Here is a 24,936-nt window from a genome sequence, read left to right on the forward strand (position 1 = left end):
TTTGGCCATATCCACTTTGATCATCACATTACTCCTCATCACCTTCTTGCTCAAACTTTGTAGTAGCTCTTAAGCCAGTGAAATGTTCTCATGGATACTCCTCCCTTGTAAAAAGGCACATTGCTCTTATGAAATCAATCTAGGTAGGACAACAACCAATCTATTAACCAATATCTTGGAAAATATTTTATAGGCTATTGAACATAAACTTATAGGTTGAAACTTGGAAAAGTTTATGGTGTTATCCTCCTCTGGTTTCCCCCAGCATAGTTTCCATGAATGAGCAATGTGTTACAATAAAAATACTTGGTCAATGTGTTTTCAAACAACAGTCCCATGGTTATTTCAAAGAAACCACTTTTTAAAGCATACAGCCCTGCGCTTTTCAAGTTCTTAAGGATGTGGAGCACTCATCAAGACTTTCAGAGAGTCATAACAGAAAGTTGGTCTCAACCTGTACATGGTAGTGGGCTGAGTAAGTTGGCAGCCAAACTGAAAAGATTAAAACAAGTTTTCAAGAAGTGGAACATAAAGGTGTTTGGCGGCTTTGGCCAGGTTAATAAAAATATACAAAAACTTGAGGATAAATTGCTTGGAATGGAAGTTGGGATGGCCGCTAACCACGTGGTGGAGGATGATTTCCTTAAAAAGAAAGCGGACTTGGAAACATGCTTACTACATAAATAAATTCGATTAAAACAAAAGTCTCGGATAAAGTGGCTGAATGAAGGGGAATCTAACACAAAGTTCTTTCATCCAACATTACAACAAAGGAGATAAGTAACGACTGATAAGTAGTTTTATATTATTTAATGCCACATGATGATGAAAATGATGGAATATAACATTTTTCTTATGGAACGATTAGGTGAAAAATTGAATGAAAGTCATATACAACCACATAAAGAATATTAAACTGGTGAAAATAAATTAATATTCTCATAAAGACATTGAAGTGGAGTAGAAATATGGATGTGAAAATTATTAATAAGAAAAATTATACTCATCATCCTCACACCACATATAATTTTTTTTATTTTTTTCTCTTACCAAATTAATGTGCGATGTATAAATGATGAGTTGAATAATTCAATTAATTTAAGAAGAATAAAAAAATTAAAAATTAAAAATAAATAAATAAAATATATGATATGTGTAAAAGTAGTGCTACAGAGCAGCCACTGTAGTGTGTGCACACACTACGTGGCTGCTTCTGGTTTTTTTTTTTTCCTCTCTCTATCTCCTCTGGCCCGATTCTCCCCCACGCCCGATTCACCTTCAGCTCAGCCCAGCGCCACCGTGCGCCGTCCAGCCTCACCGCCACCACCGGCAACTCCTCCTCACGCCGGCGACCAAACTAGCCACCACCGATCTCCCCTACGCGCAGCTCTCTCTCTCTCTCCCCTGTGGTAACCCAACTGAAATGGATTTCACCCATTTATCTCCACTTGCGCCGCCGTACGTGGCCACCCAGGTCACTGCACCTCCACCACCTCACACTGGCAACCACCTCTCGCAGACCCAGCCACCACGAACCTCCCTCTCCCTCTCCGTCGCACACACGTAAACTACCCATAAAATGGGTTTCACATGAGCTCGGGACCACCGACGGTCCTATCGCCGCCGTGCGTCGGTTCTAACCCTACCGAGGAGCTCCCCTGACCACCGTGACTCCTCCCCGAGCACCTTCGAGCCAACCAAGCCCTCCACCTCTCTCTCGGTCTCTCTGTCTCGCCCTCCACGTGTCTCTCGCTCTCCACCTCTCATTCATCAGCTCTCTCTCTTAGTCCGGTTTGGATGATATGTGAGAGATGTGTAGTTTGGATGATGTCACGTCATGTGTGTAATAGATGCAGTCAAATAGTGGCTTCTCCCAAAATTATTTCTATGTGTAAATAATGAATAACAAAATTCTATTAATAATGTGAAGTTGAAGGTAATGTCTGTTGCAAAGAGAGGCAGCAGCTTCGTATGTTTTGTTTTCTTCGTAAATACTATTTGTACTTTGAGGGTGTAACTGATCATCTTCGTCGCACTGACAAAGCAGAAGCAAGAAATTTCGTATAACATGATTCATATACAGCCAATATCTCTGGTGAAATTACATCAAAACACATATGATCTCTCCAATATATATAGAGCAATAATTTATATAATTTTTAAATAGATAAATTTTATATAAGTTTTTGTAAAATATTATGTCATATTTAAAAAAAATATAAAAAAATATTATTATTTATTAGTAAGACCCATTCTTCTACAAAAAATTTTAAAAAATTTTGTCCATTTAAGATTTTTACTTAGCATTACTTTTATATATATATATATATATAATATATAATATATATATATATATATATATATATAGGCAAAACATAGAAAAAAAAAAGTAAAGATATAAATGGAATCCGACCAAAAAGGAGGGTAAATCTGATCAAGATCTATACGTACGTATATATATATATATACACATTTAATTAATTAATTAATTTTTAATTTTTTTTTTTAAGATTTAACTCATCTCAACTCATCATTATAATTTTTTCAAATTTCAATATAAAATATAATAAACAATTCAACTTTTTTAAATCTCAAAATAATAATAATATTAAAAATTAATATTCTAACAATATTTTATCATCTCAACTCAACTCAATTCAATTCAATATCTAAACGCAACCATTCCTATGGATTTAGGCGTTGATCTCCTATGTAAATTGGAGTCCCTTTACACGAAACAAAACCCATTTGTCATGTTTTAGAGTGTGTTTGAGGTTGTATTAAGACTCTTAAAAAATATTTAAATAGTTTTATAAGCTTTTTAATTAAAAAAAATTAAATTGTTTGAATGTTAAATATTAAATTATTTTTAATTTCAAAAAAGTTAAAAAGTACATTTTTCTCGAACGTGATTTTCTGGATGGGAAATGCTAGTTGTTCCAAGGATGGATCCCGTTATAATTTTTTTTTTTTATTTAGTGTCTAGTGATTAAGAAAGTGTTTTTTAATGATATTATAAATTTTTAAAAGAAAAATGTTTAAGGGTATAAAAAAATGAATGAAAAAAATAAAATAAAAAATGCTAAATGGCATTATCGAGACTCATCCTCAATACACCCTTGGTGGGTATAGCACGACTAATTCCAGATAATATAAAATGTAATTCAAATTTTAGAAAAATTCTCAATGGACGAAAATATTTACACAACTTTCAAACTTGGCCTGTTTGGAATTTGGACTAAACTGAGACCAATCCAGTTCAGTCTAATTTTAAGTCCAACATTCAGCACACAACTCTCAAATCACTAAACTAAATTAAACTCAACTCATTTTTACACGTGAAACCCACATTCTCAATTTTTAACATCTCTTTACACACGGGACCCACAATATTTTTCGATTTTCTATAAATATATCTAAACTCATCTTAATATCTAAACACATCTAAACTCATTTTAGGTAGGCTTCATAATACTCACTCCATCATCTCAACTCACTACTATTCATAAATAATTCAACTCAGCTCAACATCCAAACGGAGCCTTCTTTTGGTGTCTTGATTGCACTTAACTCAGCTAAGTTCAGTTCAAATTTAGACATTTTTTAATATTTAAACACTTAACTCTCAAATCATTAAACTCATCTTAATTCAAAACCTCTTTACACGTGTAACTCACAATATTTTTCAACTCAACATTTCTTTACTCGTGGGACTACAACTATTTTCAATTTCTCATAAATACATTTAAACTCATTTTAATATTCAAACACATCTAAACTCATTTTATGTGGATCTCACAAAACTCACTCTACCATTTAAATTCATTACTATTTATAAAGAATTCAACTCAATTCAATTTAACTCAAAATTCAAATATTGCCAAAGGATTGGTTTGGATTGTGAGATAAGATAAAATATTTTAGATGAAAGTTGAATAGAATATTATTAAAATATTATTTTTTAATATTTTATTTTGAGATTTGAAAATATTGAATTGAGATTTATTTATTATATTTTATATATAAATTTTAAAAAATTGCAATAATAGGAATATAGATAAAATAAGATGTGATTAAACACTTTAAATTCAAGCGAGTCCAAAGTGTACAGTATATAAATGACGAGTAGAATTCTCCCCAAAAGGAAAAAAAAAATGATAATATAGGACCATAGGTAGGGAAGGTAGAGAAGGGACAGCTGATACGAAAGATAAGAGAGGGGAGGAAAGCAGACCAGAGGGACTGACTTATATTGGATAGTTGAGAAAGAAAGAAACAGAGCAATAGATAGGTGCACATCGAAAACAGAGAAGAGGGACCATTGATCAGGTAACCCTAAATAAGTGTTTATCTTATATCATAAGTGTTTCCCCGTCTTGTCTGCCTGAAAAACATGCCGTACGCCTCCTTTGATGTCCCCTCCATTCCTCGGTCTCTGCACTTTCTCTCCCCCTCTCCAAAGTTTTGGCTATAAAAAATAGAAAAAAAATTACTTTGCCTTTCAATTATATTTTAGTTTAGGATTTTAAGATGAAATAAGATGAATTAAGATTAAAATTAAAAAGGTAAAAATTTAAATTTAAAAAATTTAAAATTTTTATTTTATTTTGTATTAAAAGTTAAAAAAGTTATAATGATTATATGAGATGAGATGAGATGTTTATCGAAAATAAACAAAGCCTTAAATCTTCAATTCCTCTCGACTCATTTCAATTTATTATTATTATTTTTTTAAATTTTAATACAAAATATAATAAACCATTAATTTTTTCAAATCTCAAAATAATAATAATATTTTAATAATATTTTATTATCTCAACTCAACTCACTTCAACATTCAAACATATTAAAATATTTTTTTTATCAGTGATTAAAAAAGTAATTTTATGTGGGTTAAGATATTTATTTTTATTTATTTAAATATTTAAATATATTAAAAAATGTGAAAAAAAAATTAAAAAATAAAAAGCTGTCAATTTGGCGGCAGAATAGTCGACTCTAAAAAATAATTCTTTATTTATTTAGACTTGTGCGTTAAAAAAAGAAAGAATTGACAAACAATTAATACGCTACTGCCTGCTTTGCGGCCAATGTTTTATAGATGAAATAGTTTTAAATAAATAAAATAAAATATTATTAAAATAGTATTTTTTAATATTATTATTATTTTAAAATTTTAAAAATTATATTTTTTATTAAATTTTATATAAGAATTTTTAAAAAAATTATAATAATAAAATAAGATAAAATAGATTGAGAGTCTTTTATATTCGGACGGACGGATTTCATGCTGCCAACTGCTTAGAGCATTCTCATTGGATTAGCTAAAGTTAAATGACATTTTTTATGAATGTAAGAGAAATTTAACTTTTGATTATTCTATTTACATAAATCTCCATATTGAAATAGTTATTTTTTTATTATATAATAATAAAACAATATAAGGTGAATTTGATTTTAGTTATTCACATCAAATTTTAACATTAGATTATATATTTATTCATTATATAGTAATGAATAATTAATAATTTTAAAATATTTAATTTTTTAAATATTAATTTAATTTATTTTATCATATTTTATTATTTTACCTATTATATATTAATTAATAATCATATTCTTATTAAATTAATATATTATTAACTCAAATTAATATATCAATTATAATAAAATATATGATAAAAAGAAAGAGAGAAAGATAATTAATAAAATAATTATTTGATATATATACAGTAATTTTTAAATTTAAAAAAAATTTTAAAAATTATTATAATTAAATTTTAAATATTTAAAATTTAATTAATTTAATATAAATATATTTTACTTTCTAATAATTAAATAATCATTGAATTTAAAATACAATGAGAGTGCTCCTACACGTATCCATTCCAACACTCACAACTGGTACGGTTTTCATTTAATTTGGTATTTGCAGTGCAGATCAGATAATCGACAAGCTAGAAAAAAGCTGCTTATCTTTAATGTAAATGGAAAGACAGAAGACTACAACTTTAATGCTCGGAAATAAATAAATGAAATAAAAGAGAGAGAGATAATATTGACAGATAGGCATCCCTAGCACATGCATTTGTTTTTATGTTCTTTAATTTTTGAAAAATGAGTTCTACAAATTTTAAAAAGATAAATTTTATGTAAATTTTTGTAAAAACAACAGAAAAAGTATAAAAAAAATTAGTTTTTATTAATAAAATCTATGTTTTACAGAAATCTTATAAGAAACTTCTCTATTTAAAATTTATATCTAATATTACTCTTAATTTTTTACTACCTTAATATAGCATTAGTACTTCTTCAAAAATACCTTTTAATTTATTTTCATTTTAAATTTGGATTTTTTTGCTGAGGTTCTCAGATAACTCTTAAAGCAAGCAATATATTTGGGTTTAAATTGTCTTTTTGAAAAGAGAATGAAATTTTATAAAAATAAATTCACAAATTAATATAATTTATTATAATTGTTTTACAACAAAAAAAATTTTACAATCTAAAATTTATTTTTATGAAATCTTTTTATAATTAAAGTGTTTATCTTTGTAATAAATTGTAATCATAAATATAACATTAATGCATTTCTAAGTAATGGTACGTTAAATACTCGGTGTGTCATGTACTGTGTGCGCGTATGCTTATTCCTTTTTGTTTTTCCCACGAGCAATGTGCATTTTTTGAGAAATAAAACCAATGGAGGGGCTTGATGATTTTTTCTATGATTTCATAATTATCTGAACTTTGATATATAAGTTATATAAAATATATTTTCAACAAGCAAAAAACATTATATATATATATATATATACACCATGCATATGTATAACGCATGCATATGTTAGTGAAGATCAAACAATCATGATAACCCAAAACTTAAGTCTATATGATTAATGTTATAAATTGTTGTTATAATGTTTTAATACTCCATTTGTACGTACGGCCACAATGTCTCCTGGAAACAAATCTCCTAAGGTAGATCCAAAGAGTACTTAGCTAATTGTCTCCAACACTTCCGATTACTTTTTCCAAGTTTTTTAAATGAATAACCCGATCGACCCATGCTCAATGTTTTGCTAGCTAGGCAGATCGAGTTTGAAACGTGACAATATTTTAGACCTTAATGAATTTTGAACACGTCAAAATCCTCTAATTTAGATCAAGTGGAAATTACATCTGTATGAAAGTGTGTATATATATATATATATAAGTGCTATAGATACAAAAAGATTATATAAAAATAAGGATAGTGCTAAAACTACTAAGAGATGTCTCGACACTATCCACCGATAAGTGCATTTTACACCTTTTTTTTTTTTATTTTGTGCGTTTTTTTTTAAATATTTTTTAAATCGCTTTAATTGTTTAAAATAAATCATAAATTCATTAAAAAATATTTTCTTAATTATTTAATAAAAAAATAAAAAAATTAGGACCCATTATCAGTAGGAATAACTTTTTCTTAAAAGTAAACCCATAATTCACTTATTAAAGTATTTCTCATATATTTTTTTTTGATGATAGTGTTGAATATTTTTTCTTCCAAATTAAAGCAGATTAGCTAGGGACTTTTGCCAGGGCTAGCTCAAATGTCAGTCTTGATCGATTCCGTCTCGAATGTATAATCAACGAAACAATATGCCAACCCATAAGTCATAACAATCGAAAAAGAATTATTGCATAAGAGTTGTCTTGTTTTAAAAACAAAAGAAAAATTAAAAAAAAAAAACCCCCGCAAATTATAAAGCAACCTGTATGCATGCATTTTATGTTAGCTAGTAGGTTGATGATCATGTCGTAGTCAGTAGGAAAGGAGAAGCTATATATACTGTACCTCCTTGGAACTGCATGCATGCATGGTTCTTGATCATCAGTCTTTACCCATATTCACATGATCATCAGTCTTCACCCATATTCACTACAGTAATTTATTACGTACGCCAATATTACTACGTACGTACTACTGATCGATCAAGAATTATCGGAAATCCATGATAAATTAATCCCCGAGGAGACCATGAGGCCGTCATGAATGTTATAATTGCACACGCACGCACACAAACATACTGCATGCATATATATTAATATATATATGTTATATGTATGTATGATATTGCAGAAGCCAGCTTGACCGACATTACTCGATCGTTCGTATCGATTATAACTAGTCTTGGGTCTGCAGCAATATTTAGATCTATCATTGTCCTTTGTTCAACATCTTTTTACAGGCCCTCCATAATTGTGCATGCAATATCTGATCATGACCGACATTTAGTTTCAACAGTAGTAGTACGTACTACTGCCGATGATATCATTGATCATGTCATTACAACTCCTCCCTCCTTTGCATTAATATATATATGGTCCAAATTAACCTGGCCATGCATGCATATATGTCAGTAATCTTTCATTTCTTCGATCGTACTTGAACGGTACTACTCCGGTAGATCATTTTTTGATTCAAGAATATGATAAGATCGATGATCAGTAAGTTTTAATATGTTTTAAATGAATCATGATAATGGTAGTTCTAAAATAGCTATAGAAATACCTGATCGAGTTCATGAACACCCAAACAAAAGGCATCATGCGGACTGTCAAAGCTCTTGTATTAAAATGATTTGAATTAAAATGAGTTATGATTTACTCGAAATCATTGAAATATATACGCATTGGATGGATGGATGAGAAGTGTGCAATTAATTTAATAAGATCTTAATTATGATTGGATCTTAAAGAAGGGAATTAATTAAACATTATATATAAAGAAAGAAAGTACTTTAATTGTTTGATGATCATATTCGTAGAAAAACAGTAATTTGTGAGGAAAAAATTATTTTAATTAATATTTCCAATTAATCATTAATTATGACTTACTGGTTTGGATTCAGAGATGGGATGTGATTGTTTTAGATAAAAAATAAAAGTTAAAAAAATTATTGTTAGAATATTATTTTTTTAATATTATTATAATTTTATAATTTTAAAAAATAAATTATTTATTATACTTTATATAAAAATTTTAAAAATTATAATAATAAAATAAAATAAAATACTTTTCAAATCTAAACGCAATCTTAAAGCTGCAATATGCAGGAATTTGAATATATATATTTTTCATATATATCCTCCAACCTTTTAGAAGTGAAAAGCTTCCGGCCAAGATCATCACTTTGAGAAACCATTTAACAGTGTGCTTGGCAATTTTACAGGTCGGAAGAACTCAAGGTATTAATTATGTCGTACGTATACAGGCAAATTGACATTTATTTCTTGACCTAAAGGCACTACTGGATATTCATTCTAGACTAGATCATCTGGTACAAATTGTTGGTGTTCATTAATTATTGGCATCTTTGCCTATATACGTTCCCATGCACACAAATAAATTTGCACTGTCTTATGGATTTCCCGTACTGAATTAAAAGCCTCTCTGTAATTAATGTATGATCACTCACTCAATAAAAATTGTAAAGAAAGTCCAACTAATTTTTACAATATATCATATTTATCTATTTTTTTATATCATTTAAATATTATATTTTTTAATATTTTATGAGAGAAAAAGTATAAAAAGAGAGAAAATAATAATAAAATATTTACGTTTGTGCACAGTCCATACTACATGAAATGGCAATACTGTAGAAAACTTGAAAATAGATATGAAATACATGATCATCCGTTGGATGGCATTTTTGAACTACTTTTCTTCAAATTTTACAGAAATATGAGTTTTACAAAACAAAACTCATTAAAAATGCTCTTATATCGCTCTCATCAGAAATATTTCACAATGACCTCCCAAAATGAAAAACCTCGATGGATTATAACTCAGAAAATTGAATCCTCGAGTCCTTAAAAGGCTTTAATAAATCCATGAAATCCTCCCCAAGCTAGCTTGATCATGTAGGGTTTGATGTGTATAATGGTTAGAGTACTCCTTCAAAACACATGATCATAATGACAGTGGTCCTCAAGCCGAAGAACGTCACGAACATCATGAAAACGCTACGTACCTCTGCCATTCACTGGATTGAGCAACAACATCCATCAGTTTTAGCCATTAAAAACCATATATACCAATCATGACACCCTTAACTTTCACTAATTTATGTAATTTAATATGATACGTTAAATTATAAAATTATTTTTATTATAAAATAAATATAATACATCATATAAAATCATATAAATTTATAAATTTATTTTTATAAAATCTGCGTCTGATTGTAACACTTTTCTTGACAATATCGAAAGCCAGCACAAATCTTCAAAACACCGTTTCTTTCGTTTTTCATTGGGGGACAGTGAAAAGGAGGTAAAAGCCTAATGATTTGACCATTGAATTTTCTAAGAGATCCTAGTCTCATAATTGTCTTTTTCCTCTCAAAGTTTGACTTTTCTCGCAACCAAGAACTTGTCTTGTTCATGCGACGTGATCAATAGGAATAGGAAATCAAGATTGAGGAGAGATACACGTGATCATCGTGATCAGATCTATGTTTCGTCTGAAAACATTAATTTTTTAAAAAAAAATTTAAATGGTCTAGCTATAAGCTAAGCTAGAATGGTTTTCCTCTCTGAGCCATACCCAAATCCAATCCAATTAAAAACCTTTGACCCAATTGTTGAGGATTATTTTCTATTCAGAAAAAATGGGCCTTGGCCCAACAAATAGAGAATAATAATAAGATATGAGGTTGGATGGGCCTGAAGAGCATAACCATTATGGGACTAATACTTATTTTTTTCTTTTCCACTTAAAATTTTGTAATAGGTGTATTGGGATCTGGCGAGCCAGCTTCGTTTGGATCATCAACTTATCTTAATTTATTATTATAATTTTTTTAAATTTTAATACAAAATATAATAAATAATTTAAATTTTTTAAATTTTAAAATAATAATAATATTAAAAAATAATATTTTAATAATATTTTATCATCTCAACTCAACTCAATTCAACTCAACTTATTTTAACATCCAAACACAATTCAAAGCGGCTAATACTTCTTGTAGTTTGGTACTGTCATGTTATAATAAAATTATACAATATTTTTAATAAGGATTAAAAATTTATTATTTTAGTGCCACGTAAACGAATTGTATAATAATTACGTCTAAGTTGTTCTTTTATTATTATTTTTTATCACTTTGTCCATAAATAGTATATTCCTACAAGAAAATTATGTTCTTTTTTTTTTTCTTTAAAGTAATACCCATAGTAAAAAGGGTAAGTGTAATAAGGTGAGGTTTGGATGGTAAGTTGGGATGAGATAAATTGAGATAAAAATTGAAAGTTGAATAAAATATTGTTAAAATGTTATTATTATTATTATTTTGAGATTTGAAAAAAGTTGAATTGTTTATTATATTTTGTGTAGAAAAAACAATTTTACGTATAATCGTGAAGTGCGTAAATGCTGCATAATTACTTTGAAAAAGAGTGAAGTCCATTATAAAAAAATTAATTTCTTTTCATATAGATTTCATATTTTATTCATTTTTTTCAGAACGATTATTCGATAATTACATAATTCACGATTATAAATATTTTTTTCTTTGTATTTGTTCTAAAAGAATTTGCACGAGATTTGAATACTCTCAACTTGTATAAATTATTTTCTCTGTAGGATACCGTTTTCGTTGGAAAGTTCCTCGGGAAGACTTTGACAATGGAAGCCATAGACCTCATATGAGGAATTGAATCATAATTTGATCTTAACCTTGTACATATATAAGCTGGGTGAACATGAATAATGGACTTAGATCTACCCGATAAGTTGTATTAAATTATGTTTTGATGCAATACTATTCTTTTTTATTTTTTGTTTTTTGTTTTTCTAAGCAATGCAATACTAGAAGTAAATTTTCAAAATCCAATATCCGCCCCCTTTGTTCAAAGTCGTCGGTTTTGGGTGAGTTGCCCATACATAAACCTTAATTTGGACGTTTTCCAAACGTGGAAATTGCATAAAACATGTTAGATACACGAATACTTTCAATTTATTTTATCATTATAATTTTTTTTAAATTCATTTACAAAATATAATAAATAATTTAATTTTTTCAAATCTTAAAATAATAACAATATTAAAAATAATAATTTAATATTATTTTATTTAACTTATTTAAAATTTTTTTTTTTCGTCTCACTATCTAAACGAGGGAAAATGACCTCACCTCTCTTCCAAACAAATTAATCGGACACTTGAGCCTGCAATGCGATGCCTTTGTTTGTTTTTAACAGAATAATGGGGTCGGAAGTTGGAACCATGTTGTCTCATCGCCTGTAATTTCCCACAACCACCACCACCACCTCCGATTTTTAACGTATTTGACTATCGGTCGAAGTAAAGCGTTGACCGTTGATTGTCTTCGGTCATCTTTTAGGTTAATTCAAAGTTTTTCCCTTCCCACTTTAGCCTGCAATACCTTTGTTCTTTTGCTTTTGAATAATTCCTCCTCTCTCTCTCTCTCTCTCTCTCAATTTTATTTTTATAAAAATAGTTTCCCTTGATATTCCTTAATTAGCATTTGAATCAGCAAATGTTTATCATAGATTCTTTATTTGACAATATATCATGATTTTATAAATTATTCGATTAAAAATGGCTTCCCATAGTTGGTTTTAACTTATTTTGAAGTACTTCACCCGATATATTATTAATTATCATCGCTCACAAGTTATAAGTATTTTATAAGAAAAATGCTTTAACCAGTTAGAAATTTTATAAAAGTAAATTCACAAACTAATATGATTTGATGCGGTACGTTAAATTGTAAATTTACTTTCAAGGTACTTCTATAGAGATCAATGGTATACCGATAGAATGCACCTATAAGTGCATTTTTGGTTTTTTTTCTCAAACATTAAGAAATACAAGAAATAAACCAATTAAGTGCATTCCTTAATGTTAAAAGAAATAACAGAAATGCACCAATCGGTCTACCTAGTATTTTTTTAAATTTTTATTATAAAATAGATTTAATAATATGTTTAGAATCTAGATAGATGAGTTTGAAAAGGATCAGGATTTGGATTTGTATTTTTTTTTTTTTTTTTTATTGAAATCCAAATCCTTCACTTGAGAAATAAACTAAAGATTGGATTTAGATATAGATAAAATCAGGGATTTTAAATCATTCCAATAAAAATGTACAATGAATTTCAAATCCATTCAAACGAAAAATTTTAAAATCAATAAATTTTAAATTCAAAAATTCAAATTAAAATATATTTTTTTAATACAAAGTAATGCAATTCAAAATCTGATATTTAAAAACGAGATGGGGGCACCTTGGAGTCTGGGTCAAAGGGGAAGAAGTCCTTTTCCCTGAAGGCCGACTGCTCCAGCATCTTCTGGGCCTTTTTTGAATATTTAAAAAACAAAAGGGCCCATATTAAGTTCCATTAATGAGTAATCAATTTGAACGGTTCTGATGCAGAGACGCCAGCACGAAAATCACACGCGAACGCAAGTACGCAAAAGAAAAGTAGGAAATAAAAAGCGCGTTGGTGTGAGTTCCGAGTGCGTGATGAGTCGGCCGTGGCGATCGCGACGAGGACAAGCACCCCGTTACCCCAATACGATATCCTTTTGACGGGGCAAAGGCAGTTTCTTCTTCTTTTTCATATTCTAATAAATAATAATCGCCGTTTCATTCTCCCTTTATAACAATCAACAAAACCCAGTCCTCTTCCAGCCTCAGAAACCTCTTCTCGAGTCCGAAAATCACATCGCTCAAAACCCAAGCGCTGTCGTCGTAAAATTAGTTTTTAGTGCGGGTTTTCTTTCCTTCCTTTTTGGATGGGCCAGTCGTCTTCGACCGTCGGGGCTCCGACGGAGTTGAATCGCCGTGAATTCTTCCCGAGCAATCGTTTTAACTTCCGATCTTCGGCTGTTGTCCCAGAGTTTGAGTCCAATGAAGAGTTTGCCGAGGCTGACTTCTTGGAAAACGTCGTCGCCGGGCTTGACTACACCGCCGATCTTCCCGATGAGTGCCTAGCCAGCATTTTTCACTTTCTCGGATCCGGCGACCGGAAACGCTGCTCGCTCGTCTGCCACAGGTGGTTCCGAGTCGACGGTCAGAGCCGCCATCGTCTCTCGCTTAACGCTAAAGCTGAGATACTCTCTTTCCTTCCCTCTCTGTTCGCTCGCTTCGACTCCGTTACCAAACTTGCTCTCCGATGCGATCGCAAGTCGATCAGTATAGACGACGAGACTTTGGTCTTAATCTCGCTTCGGTGCCCGAGCTTGACACGCCTCAAACTCCGTGGCTGTCGGGAGCTCTCAGACCGAGGGATGGAACTGTTCGCTCAGAACTGCAAGGGTTTAAAGAAGCTCTCCTGCGGCTCGTGTATGTTCGGAGCTGGAGCCATGAACGCAATCCTTGACCACTGCACAGCTCTCGAGGAGCTTTCCGTCAAGCGGCTTCGAGGCCTCCACGACGCTGCCGATCCAATCGGCCCCGGAGCTGCTGCTTCTTCGCTGAAATCCATCTGCTTGAAGGATTTAATTAATGGTCAGTGCTTCGGACCCCTCATAATCGGCTCCAAAAAGCTCAGAACTTTGAAGCTCATTCGCTGCTTGGGTGAGTGGGATAAAGTTCTCGGCATGTTAGGAAATTTCAACCCTGGTTTAATCGAAATCCACCTCGAGAGGGTTCACGTTGGTGATGTAGGACTTTATTCGATTTCAAATTGTTCAAATTTGGAGATTTTGCACATTATTAAGACTCCGGAATGCACGAACTTCGGGCTCGTGTGCGTTGCTGAACGCTGCAGGCTCTTGAGGAAGCTTCACATTGATGGTTGGAGAACTAATAGGATTGGTGATGAGGGTTTAATGGCAATAGCTAACCAATGCCCCAATTTACAAGAACTTTGTCTGATTGGAATGAACCCCACGTCTTTGAGTTTGGCGCCGATAGCTACCAATTGCCCAAAATTGGAGAGATTAGCACTCTGCGGGAGTGCCACCGTTGGCGATCCCGAGATGGCGTGCATTGCCACAAAATGCGTGGCTTTGAAGAAGCTGTGTATTAAGGGCTGTCCCATTTCAGATGAGGGTGTCGAAGCGCTTGCTTGGGGATGTCCCAGTTTGGTGAAGGTAAAGGTCAAGAAGTGTAGGGGAGTAGGTGGCGAAGTTGTGGAGCGGTTGCGAGAACGCAGAGGGTCATTGGTTGTGGTTCTGGATGCTTGTGAAATTGAGCCATTAGATGGTAGTGGTAGTGAGGTTGGAGTTCAAGAGAGTGGTATGGAGTTCCCACTAATTGGTAATCAGATAACCGATGCTTCATCGAGTTTTAATGGCCGGTTGACAACTATGTTCAGGACAAAGTTTGGATTCTTTGCTAGTAGGAATCTTGTGGCATGCACCTTCAGGAGGTGGTCAAACGCTGATGATGGTCTCAATGGTGACTCATGATGGACATTGTAAGAGTTGGCAGATTTGTTCTTGCTCTTTATCACTCACGCAGAGATCTTGATATGATTGCGTTGTGTTTATTGCCTGTTAGTGGCTTGTGTTATTTATTTTTATTTTCCCTTGTCGAACTGTATTAGCAATAGAATGGCTGCAAAAAATGTAGGCCTGGGAAAGATCTCTTCTTGCTCCTGCTTAACAATATTTGCACTTTTGTTATAATATTTGCTTTTCACCAAGTATATTAACAGTGTAGCGAGATTCGCTACAGGGTCGATTAAATTTTGTGTAGTTTTTGGTTTCCTGATGTTTATAGTTTTATGTGACCTTTCTTGCGCAAGTCTCTGCAAAACCATACAGTAATAGGAAGCTATGACTTGTTGAAGGTAGTTTGGGACCTTTGCTTCCGCATAATTGTGGATGCCGGAAGCTTTTGTTCTCCGCCCGCAGGTATTTGTTGATATGGAGCGTCTATGCGTCATAAATCTTTATTTTTGGAACTTGTTCTCTCTCTCTGTTGAATCAGTCTGAAATTGAGGCTCGTAAACTCCTCTCTGTATTTTTTGCTTGAATGGTCCCACGAGATTTTCTTACAGTTTAGTTATTGCGTGTTTGTAGAAAATTTAGTTGCCTTTAGGAATGGCAGATATTCTTTGTTCTTGATGATTCTTGTGGTTTGAAACCGCGTTACACTTTAAAACAGCAACAATTGAAAAGTTGTGCAGTATTATGGACTGTATGTTGTAGTTCCACTGTCTTGTAGAGAAAAGGTAAATCCACAAATTGACGTGGTTTGATGTGATATATTAGATTGTAAAGTTACTTTTATTGTAAAGCAGATCTAACGTATCACATCAAACTACATCAGTTTGTGAGTCTATCTTTGTAAAATCTCTTTGTGGCTATAACACTTATCTGTCTTGTAACATTGCTACTATCACTTTCCATGGAAGGCCTTTGCAGCTTTCAATTGCTTTTGTGTGGTTTGAGAGGAGAGTTACCCCTGATTCTGTGTGGCTCAATAGAAATTTGGGTCAAGCCAAATAAATGGCTTTCGCAGAAATATTTTCTTTTTCTGCTCTTGGCCTGCCAGCTGGTCTCTCAGTTTGAATTGCATTTGAGAAACTTGCAAATGTTGATTGCCCCTCCAATAGAGGCCCTGTTAGCAAAGGATTTTAAAAAAAATAGTCATCCATCGTGTACAGAGTTACCCTCCGTCCAGCTTATAGACATATCAGACTGCCAGGTAAACGGATATCTGAATCGTTCCAAATAGAGAGGGCCTCCATATCTCAAGTCCTTGTCGACTTTTCTGCAATATTAATGTAGGCGATGCCTACATTAATATTTCTGGTTCCTTCTCCCACAAACTCACTCTCCTCTCCTTGGCTGCTACAATGTTTTCAAAGCCTAACACTGTTTCAAAATTTAGTATATTTTGGAAAAATCTATGCTATCAACGTCAAAAGTTTCTTATGGAAATCTTACTCAAACACCAGTGCATTGGTACATTATCTGCTTTCAAAAGCTCAAGTGCTCAGCATTTTTTGTTATGATCTTAACTACTAATTATTAACCAGGCCTTGCATAAAGGTGGCTGGGCTAATATTAGGGTATGTTTAGGAACACAACTCTTTTTAGATTTTTTCAGACTATTTTACTACTATTTGCAGATCATCTGAGATATTCTAAGGCTCCGTTTGGTTGTTAAACTTATCTGAGTTCAACTCAGTTCAATCTAATTTTAAGTTAAGTTTAACATCCAAACACCCAACTCTCAAATTACTAAATCTATCTCAACTTAAAACCTCTTTACATATGAGATTCATAACTTTTTTCAATTCAACATTTCTTTATACGTAGGACCCACAACCTTTTTTAACTTTCTATAAATACATCTAAATTTATTTTAACATTCAAACACATTTACTCATTTTAAATAGATCCCATTAAACTTATTCTATCATCTCAACTCACTACTATTCATAAAAAATTCAACTCAGTTCAATTTAACTCAACATCTAAATGCAGTCTTAGTCTACCCGATCAAGTTCTGCATATTGACCAAAACAATTTCAGGTTGCCATTATGTTTAGAATGAGAGAAGTGCTTGGAAGAATATTCACAAAGAACAGTTGGCTGTTGCTGTTATAAGACTTTACTATTCTTTATGATTTGAATTTTCTAGTGTTGAGAAAGACCGTTTCCATATAGATTAGAGATTTAATCCAACTGTAACATTGTTTTTGCTAAAACTATGGCTTATTTGCTAATTAATATCATATTTTTGTTACGAATTATGATTGACAAAAAGACCAAAACTTATCAAGAGTCCTCACGCAACAGAACTAATGTGTCCAAAACCAAGTGAAATACGAAAATGAATGTGAAAAAGACTAGCTTTGGGTTAGTTTAGTTTAGTTTAGTTCGATTCTGTCCAAAATGTTCACGGTTCAACTTCAATTCTCGGATTAGGGTATACCAACATCATCCGTATCGTATCCATCTCTCTCTCTCTCTAAAAAGGATGTCCAAGAAATCGAACTAAACATTAATTGAAAAATATTAGTTTTAGATTGATTGACTCCACAGGAGAAAAAAAATGAATTGGTTGTAAGTTGAACTTTAACCAAACCAATTTGACCATATTGTATTTTTCAATACTCGGATTTTTTCCTTATTGAAACACCTTGGAAAAGTACGTGGCATAGCCACGAGGCCCCATGCACGTGGCCGAAAACTTCTTGACCCATCCCAACTGTGGCATAGCCGGCAGTCCACATGCCATCGTCTTCTATCCCTATCGCAGTGTCCACATGCACCAAGAGGCATGGCCGATAATGGATGCGCGCAACACATACCTAATGAGGACCTCCCCCATGGCCACCGCAGGCTGGCGGGCAAGGCCAGCCTCCACCAAGACTGTTGGCAACTGAGGCACTTCACATCCCAGCCAACCTCTCAGTCACGCAAGCAGGCAAGCTTCCCGCCATGCACCTCGTCGTGCGTGCAGAGCACTATCTCTGCCAACATCTCGTCCTGGCCTCAAAGTCAGAGAACCATCCTAACTCGACCAGCACCATCTTGACTCGGCCATGCAGCCACCATCTTGACCACATGCACATAGCGGACAAAACCATCTCTGCCAATATCCCGTATAACCCACTACATCCTGTCCCAGCCTCAGAGTCACAAAACCATCCCGACTCGGCCAGCACCATCCCGACTCGGCCGACGCCATCCCGTCCCAGCCTTTGCATGAGCATCACAGACTGCGCATGGCTACGTGCAAACGACCACATTGGCCACATGCACTGGCAGCAGCACCATCCCGGCCAACCCCTCAGCACCCCGCCATATATCCCGTCGTGCATCTCGGCCATACGCAAGCGGGTAGTCGATGCCATGTAAGTGGCCAACACGTCTCGGCCATGCAGTCCAACATACACCTCAAACGCATGCATCTCGGCCTAAACTTAAAGTTGCACAACCATCGTTCTCCTCGGCCAGAGTGGGTCACTCGGCCACGGATCCTCTATCCGTAGCACCCAACCATGAAACTTCCTTGACCACACAGGTTTATCGGCCAACAACCCCTCAACAACGGGGTTACTCAGGAACAAGGCCTTCGACCACCGCAACTTGCTCAATCCACAACTTCCTCGGCCCCACGACTTCCTCCACTACTGAAGTATTCAAAGGCAGACAACTCCCCCAGCGTAAAAAAAATAAAATAAAAATAAAAAAGAAAAGAACCGAAACGAAAAGAAAAGAAAAGAAAAGAAAGAAGAAAAGAGAAAAGAAGAAGAAGAAGAAGGAGAGAGAATGAGAAGAAGGAGTGAGGAAGAGTGAGAAAAAGAATGAACAACAACTAACAACGGGCAATTTCAGTCAAGCGAAAATGGCTACAACGGGTAAAATACCTCGGTCTGTCTCTTTCTAAAATTTATGTGAATTCCATTTTCACTAACATAATTTACTCTTGTGGCCCAAAACACTGGTTGCACAACTCCACTCGGGCACTACTCGGACGTCCGATATGTCTCCATAAGAAGCGATTTCTTCGCATTAACATGCATGTGGGCACTACGGACCTCCGTCATCGCCAAAGCATGGCTGCTCACGGGCCTCGCCAACACGCTTCAAACCTTCGTCACACTCCAACGGGATGATTATGGTTTGCAAATTTCACACTTGTGATTGTAGATTATTTGCGCTAACCGATTCAACTTCTTTAGCACGATCAAGTGCTCTAACTACTTACTTCCCTCACTTCTATGAGGGTCAACGAGGTGAGTCCAGTCTTATGAACTGCTCGACCTCCCAGCGAGTTCCCTCACATTTATAAGGGTCAACGAGACGAGTCCAATCTTACGAATCGCTTGACCTCCGTGCGAGTTCTCTCACATCTACGAGGCGATTCCACTCTTACAAACTGCTCTACCTCCACCCGAGTTCCCTCACTTCTAAGAGAGTCAATGAGGTGAGTCCAATCTTATGAACTGCTCGATCTCTGCCATGTCAACAAGGCGGGTTCGGTCTTACGCACTGCCCGACGTTACTCCTGGGACAACATCTCCACCAACAAATGCCGGGTGTCCGCACTCGGGTCATAACTGCTACCAGCGGGTTACCTTCGGGGACGAGTCTTTGTTTACCTTCGAGAACAATTCGATGGGCTCAGCAATAGCTTAAGGTGGGTTTAATGGGTCGACGGGCTCTCTGATCACTTTGCGTGAGTTATAACAAACAAACTCTAACACTAAAGGCAAAATAGAAACGTTAACAGCAATTTACATTAGAAGAGAAAAATTCACCAACACCATAAAAAACAAAAGCGTCGGATGAATATACACTTTTTGATAATGACAGACGTTCAAACAGACAAACTAATCGACTACCTACCTTCCCTTGAGCGTCACCAGGAGAGTCTAGTCTTACAAAGTGCTTGACCTCCCTTATGGCAACAAGGTGAGTCTAGTCTTACGAACTGCTCGATCTCCTTCACGGCTACGAGGGCAAACGAGGCTGGTCCAGTCTTTCGGCTGACCGACTTATCACCACTTTCATAATGAGCCAATAGGTGGGAAACGTCAGGGACTGCCCGACATTCACTTGACTGCCCAACCACCCTTACGCGCATAAATATCGAGCTTCACGCTCACACCTTACGCAGTCGAGTACATCTCTCGCCAAAGCTAAGCTCCACGCTTGAGCCTTACGCGGTCAAGTATATCTCTCGCCAAAATTAAGCTCCACGCTCGTGCCTTAAGTGGTCGAGTATATCTCTCGCCAAAGCCAAATTTTGCACTCGCAACTTACGCGATAGAGCTCATCTTCCGCCTAGCCTCGCACTTGGAAGTCTTTATAGCTTAATGCAAGTGAAACAAAAAACCATGGACCCTCCCAATTTTTTTTTCTTACAGATTTCTACGGACTACCTCTGTTGTATATTTTATCTTGAAAATTGTCAATGCCATCTTTCGAAGTGAATTGGCCTTAAGAATCGTGTGCAACTAGAGGAGATAAAATATCCCAAGCCCATAATGGGTTTCTAAGTCCAACCCAAGATGAAGCGCCCCCACTAGAAATAAACAGAAAAAGAGAGGACGAAGAGACAAAGAGGCAATAGAGGCTGAGGAATGACAGGGTGTTAGGAGGAAAAGGAGAGAAGTGAAATAAAGGAGACATGTTGTGATATAAAAGAATGAGGGACTACAAATAAAAGGGCGAAACCAAGCGACTTGAGGGGGACTTTTGGGGGCTTCCAAACTTAAACTTCCCCGGGAGCTTCTTCAACCTAAAGACCAGGACACCAATGACAGGGCCATTATTAGAAGATAAACCTCTAATTTTCATTGTACAACGAGGATAACAGACTATGAGAGGCTGTAAAATAATCATATTATTGTCGATTCTCTCCCCCTAAACGATCCGTGGACGTAGACATTATGTCGAACCACATAAATCTGTGTGTCTTCATCTCTTTTATTTTTCTTGCATTTAGTTTCCCTTCACCGCTATGGATGTAAGCATCGGCGTCGTACAACCGCAGACTATCCCCAGGGGCTCCAGACCGCACTGATCGAGGCTCAAATTGACATAATGGACCGAGAATGATTCTTTCGCCCCCTTCGACCTGTTGTGCCATTTTTAGGCGTTAACATATGTGACATGGTAAGATCAGATAACATATTTTCTCGTTGAAGATTGAATCAGAGGGTTAATTAAATTACAAAAATTTAAATATGTATTTTCATTAAGATATGTTCCCTAAAATTATGTCTAATATACATCAAGATCATCCACTTTACTGTACCACCATGGCACTATTCATCAATTACTAAATTGTTGATCTAATAATTTTTAAGTAATGGCATATCAACACATTGTGATGGAAGTGAAATGAGAGAAAGATAAGAGTATGGTATATGGCATAAGTCATACATCAAATATATATTTAAATTATATTAAGACTGATTAATAGAAATAAAACAAATAAAAGAAAAACCACAATTGAAGAACTAAGAACTGAGGAGTAACATACATAAAGTCATTATTCTTGGGGAATTTAGGATTGAATTGGAGCTTGAATATATCATATAACATGTTGGTGTCTGAACTTCCACATAGAAGAACTAGATTGAGTGAAGTGATTGCACCAAGAAGTTGCTAGTTGGGCTGTTGATGAATCGTTTAGGTTCATATTTGCCGATCGTGTTGTTTATGGAAGAATGAAGACTCGCTAATCCAAACACATTCACCGTCGTCATCATAATTTGTTGGCAGATTGCGAATACAATACCTCCATTCGATGGGATAACAAGAAAAAAGAAACCAATAAGATTCTCATGATCTTGTCTTGGCAGCCTGAAACTCTCTGGTTTGCATATACATTTCTCACACTCTCAACTCTCGAGGCTTCTTTTCCCTTTGAATTTATCTCGATTTATGCGCTTTTGCAACTTTTTGGTGCATACATGCATATATTTATTTTTTTTAAGAAGAGGACGAGATTGTAATTATGCCTTCACTTATAGCAGAGAAATACCATAGAATCGACCAGTCATCTTGACTTACAAAGACTACCAAAATGTAAAGTAAACTAAAATAAAAAATAATAAAACTAAAGCCCTTAACTATGAACCATACATATTTATAAAATCATAGCATATTACTTATAACGTAATACCGTGTTAAGGCATCCACTCCAAATGAGGAAAAAGTAGTCTCGCCTAGCCTTGTGCCTCACGAATCAATACAACCAACGGCCTCAACAAATTCTAGAATGCCTTCTAACAAGAATATCAGTCCTCATCTCTAGAATATTCTCTTGTAACAAACTTGTTGATATGTAGCTCTAGGATTGGTGACTTGATTTTATTCTCTACTGCACACTAGTATACAGTTGAAATCTGATTGTATTCGGTCATTGAGAAATATTAAGAATCAGTAGAAAGGCTGGTTCCTTCTAAGGAGCCTTTTCACAAACAATGTGTATGCATTTCGTTTTCTTCCTGTTTTAGCATGGTACCAGAGCCCAGAAAGGACTAACATTCCTTTTCCTTTTTTTCTTCTTTTGGCCACTGTCATGGCATCTCCAGAAACTTCCTTAATATGCCATCCCTCTCACCCACCCAACGCAAATTCCTCCATCATTAACTCCTCCACTCACTTTGTCACCATTAAACTTACTCTTGAAAATTACTTCCTTTGGAAGGCGCAGATTGTTCCATTTCTCAAGGGTCATCAGTTGTTTGGTCATGTTGATGGGTCTCTGACTATGCCTCCTCCCATGGTTGATGGCAGTGTTAACCCTGACCACTCTAAGTGGCTTCTTCAAGATCAACTAATCATTTCAGCCCTCAATGCTTTTCTGTCCGATATCGTTCTCGCTCAAGTGTTAAATTGCACCACTTCACAGGAAGTTTGATCTACATTACATAGTCTCTTTGCCGCCCAGACCTCAGCCCACATAATGCAAACTCAATTTCAATTTGCCACACTTAAGAAAGGATCCTCCTCCATAACCTATTATTTTCACAAGGCAACCTCCCTGGCAGGCACTCTTGGTGATGCGGGGCCAACCTCTTTCCTCTTCTGAATTTATTATTTATTTGCTTGCTGGTGTTGGAACTGATTATGAATCAATTGTGACCTCGATTACAACTCGGCCAGATCCTCTTACTACTCCTCAAGTCTATAGCTTTTTGTTAAACCATGAATCAAGGTTGGCTCGTCAAACTAATAGCTTACTTGTAGAAACACAGATTGTAGCTCACACTACTGCTTCCCGTCTAGTTCCCTCTAGTTTCTCATCTGGTCGTGGTCAAGGTTCCTTTCCCTGTGGACGAGGTTGTGGTCTCTTTACTCCCTTCTCCAATAGACCCGATACTAAGCCTCTTTGCCAAGTTTGCCACAAACCGAGCCACACAGCCTTGGCTTGCTACCATCGCTTTAATCAAGCGTATCAAGCTTCTCCTCCTCCCTCTCTTGCCACCCACTACACAGCCTTAGCCACCCCTTCCTCTCTATCCACAATTTGGTTCCCAGACACAGTAACCACCAACCACTTCACCTCTGATTTCTCAAATCTCAACTTGGACTCCATCTCATACCAAGGATCAGATCAAGTTAGCATCGGGGATGGTTTGACACTTCCCATTCACAATATTGGATCTGCTCATCTTCCTTCCTCCTCTAGCAATTTTCTCCTCTCTAAATTACTTCATGTCCATGCTATTACTAAGAATCTTCTTTCGATTAGACAATTTTGTTGTGATAATTTGGTATTCTTTGAAGTTCACTCTGGTTCTTTTTTTGTGAAGGATTTGCACATCGGGTGAATACTTCTACAGGGCCATGTTAGGAATGGCTTATATGAATTACCAACTGAAGCACTGGCTCCTTCTACTACCCCTGTACTCTCTCAACAGGCCTTTGTTGGTGAGCGCATATCTTCACAAGTTTGGCACACACCTCAGTCATCCATCGCCTAGAACCACCTTCTTTATCCTCAATAAGTTTTGGCTTCCTCTCACTTCCAGTACCTCCATGCCGCTTAGTGAATCTTGTCCTCAAACAAAGTCGCATGTTTTTGCCCACCCCATGTCTCCCTCTAAGTCTGTTAAGCCTTTTAATTTACTTTTTTGGATGTTTAGGGCCCTACCATTGTGCCATCATCTAATGGATGTAGATTTTATTTTTCAATAGTTGATGATTTCTCAAAATACATATGGATTTTTCCATTGCAATCTAAATCCGATGTCACCTCTATCTCTCTTTTATTTTTAAAATATGTCAACAATTTTTTCTCCTCTAATATTGCATCCATTCAATCTGACTGGGAAGGGGAGTTTCGACGACTCCATAAGATTTCTCAACCCATTGGCATACTTCATTGCATAACTTGCCCATATTCTCACCCTCAAAATAACATTGTTGAATGGCGTCACCGCCACATAACTGAAACTGGACTCTCTTTAATGGCCCATGCCTCCGTC

The 24,936-nt window shown here is 35.0% G+C and overlaps 1 protein-coding gene across 1 annotated transcript; it reads left to right on the forward strand.

Moving 5' to 3' along the window:
* The first annotated feature begins 13,469 nt into the window (after positions 1–13,469).
* Positions 13,470–15,675, forward strand: LOC121265587 (F-box protein SKIP2). The gene has a single exon (XM_041169271.1). It carries the CDS (start codon positions 13,817–13,819, stop codon positions 15,434–15,436), a length of 1,620 nt encoding a protein of 539 aa, XP_041025205.1. The 5' UTR covers positions 13,470–13,816; the 3' UTR covers positions 15,437–15,675.
* Positions 15,676–24,936: the final 9,261 nt, after the last annotated feature.

This window comes from Juglans microcarpa x Juglans regia, chromosome 1D, assembly GCF_004785595.1.
Source record: "Juglans microcarpa x Juglans regia isolate MS1-56 chromosome 1D, Jm3101_v1.0, whole genome shotgun sequence".
Lineage (NCBI taxonomy): Eukaryota > Viridiplantae > Streptophyta > Magnoliopsida > Fagales > Juglandaceae > Juglans > Juglans microcarpa x Juglans regia.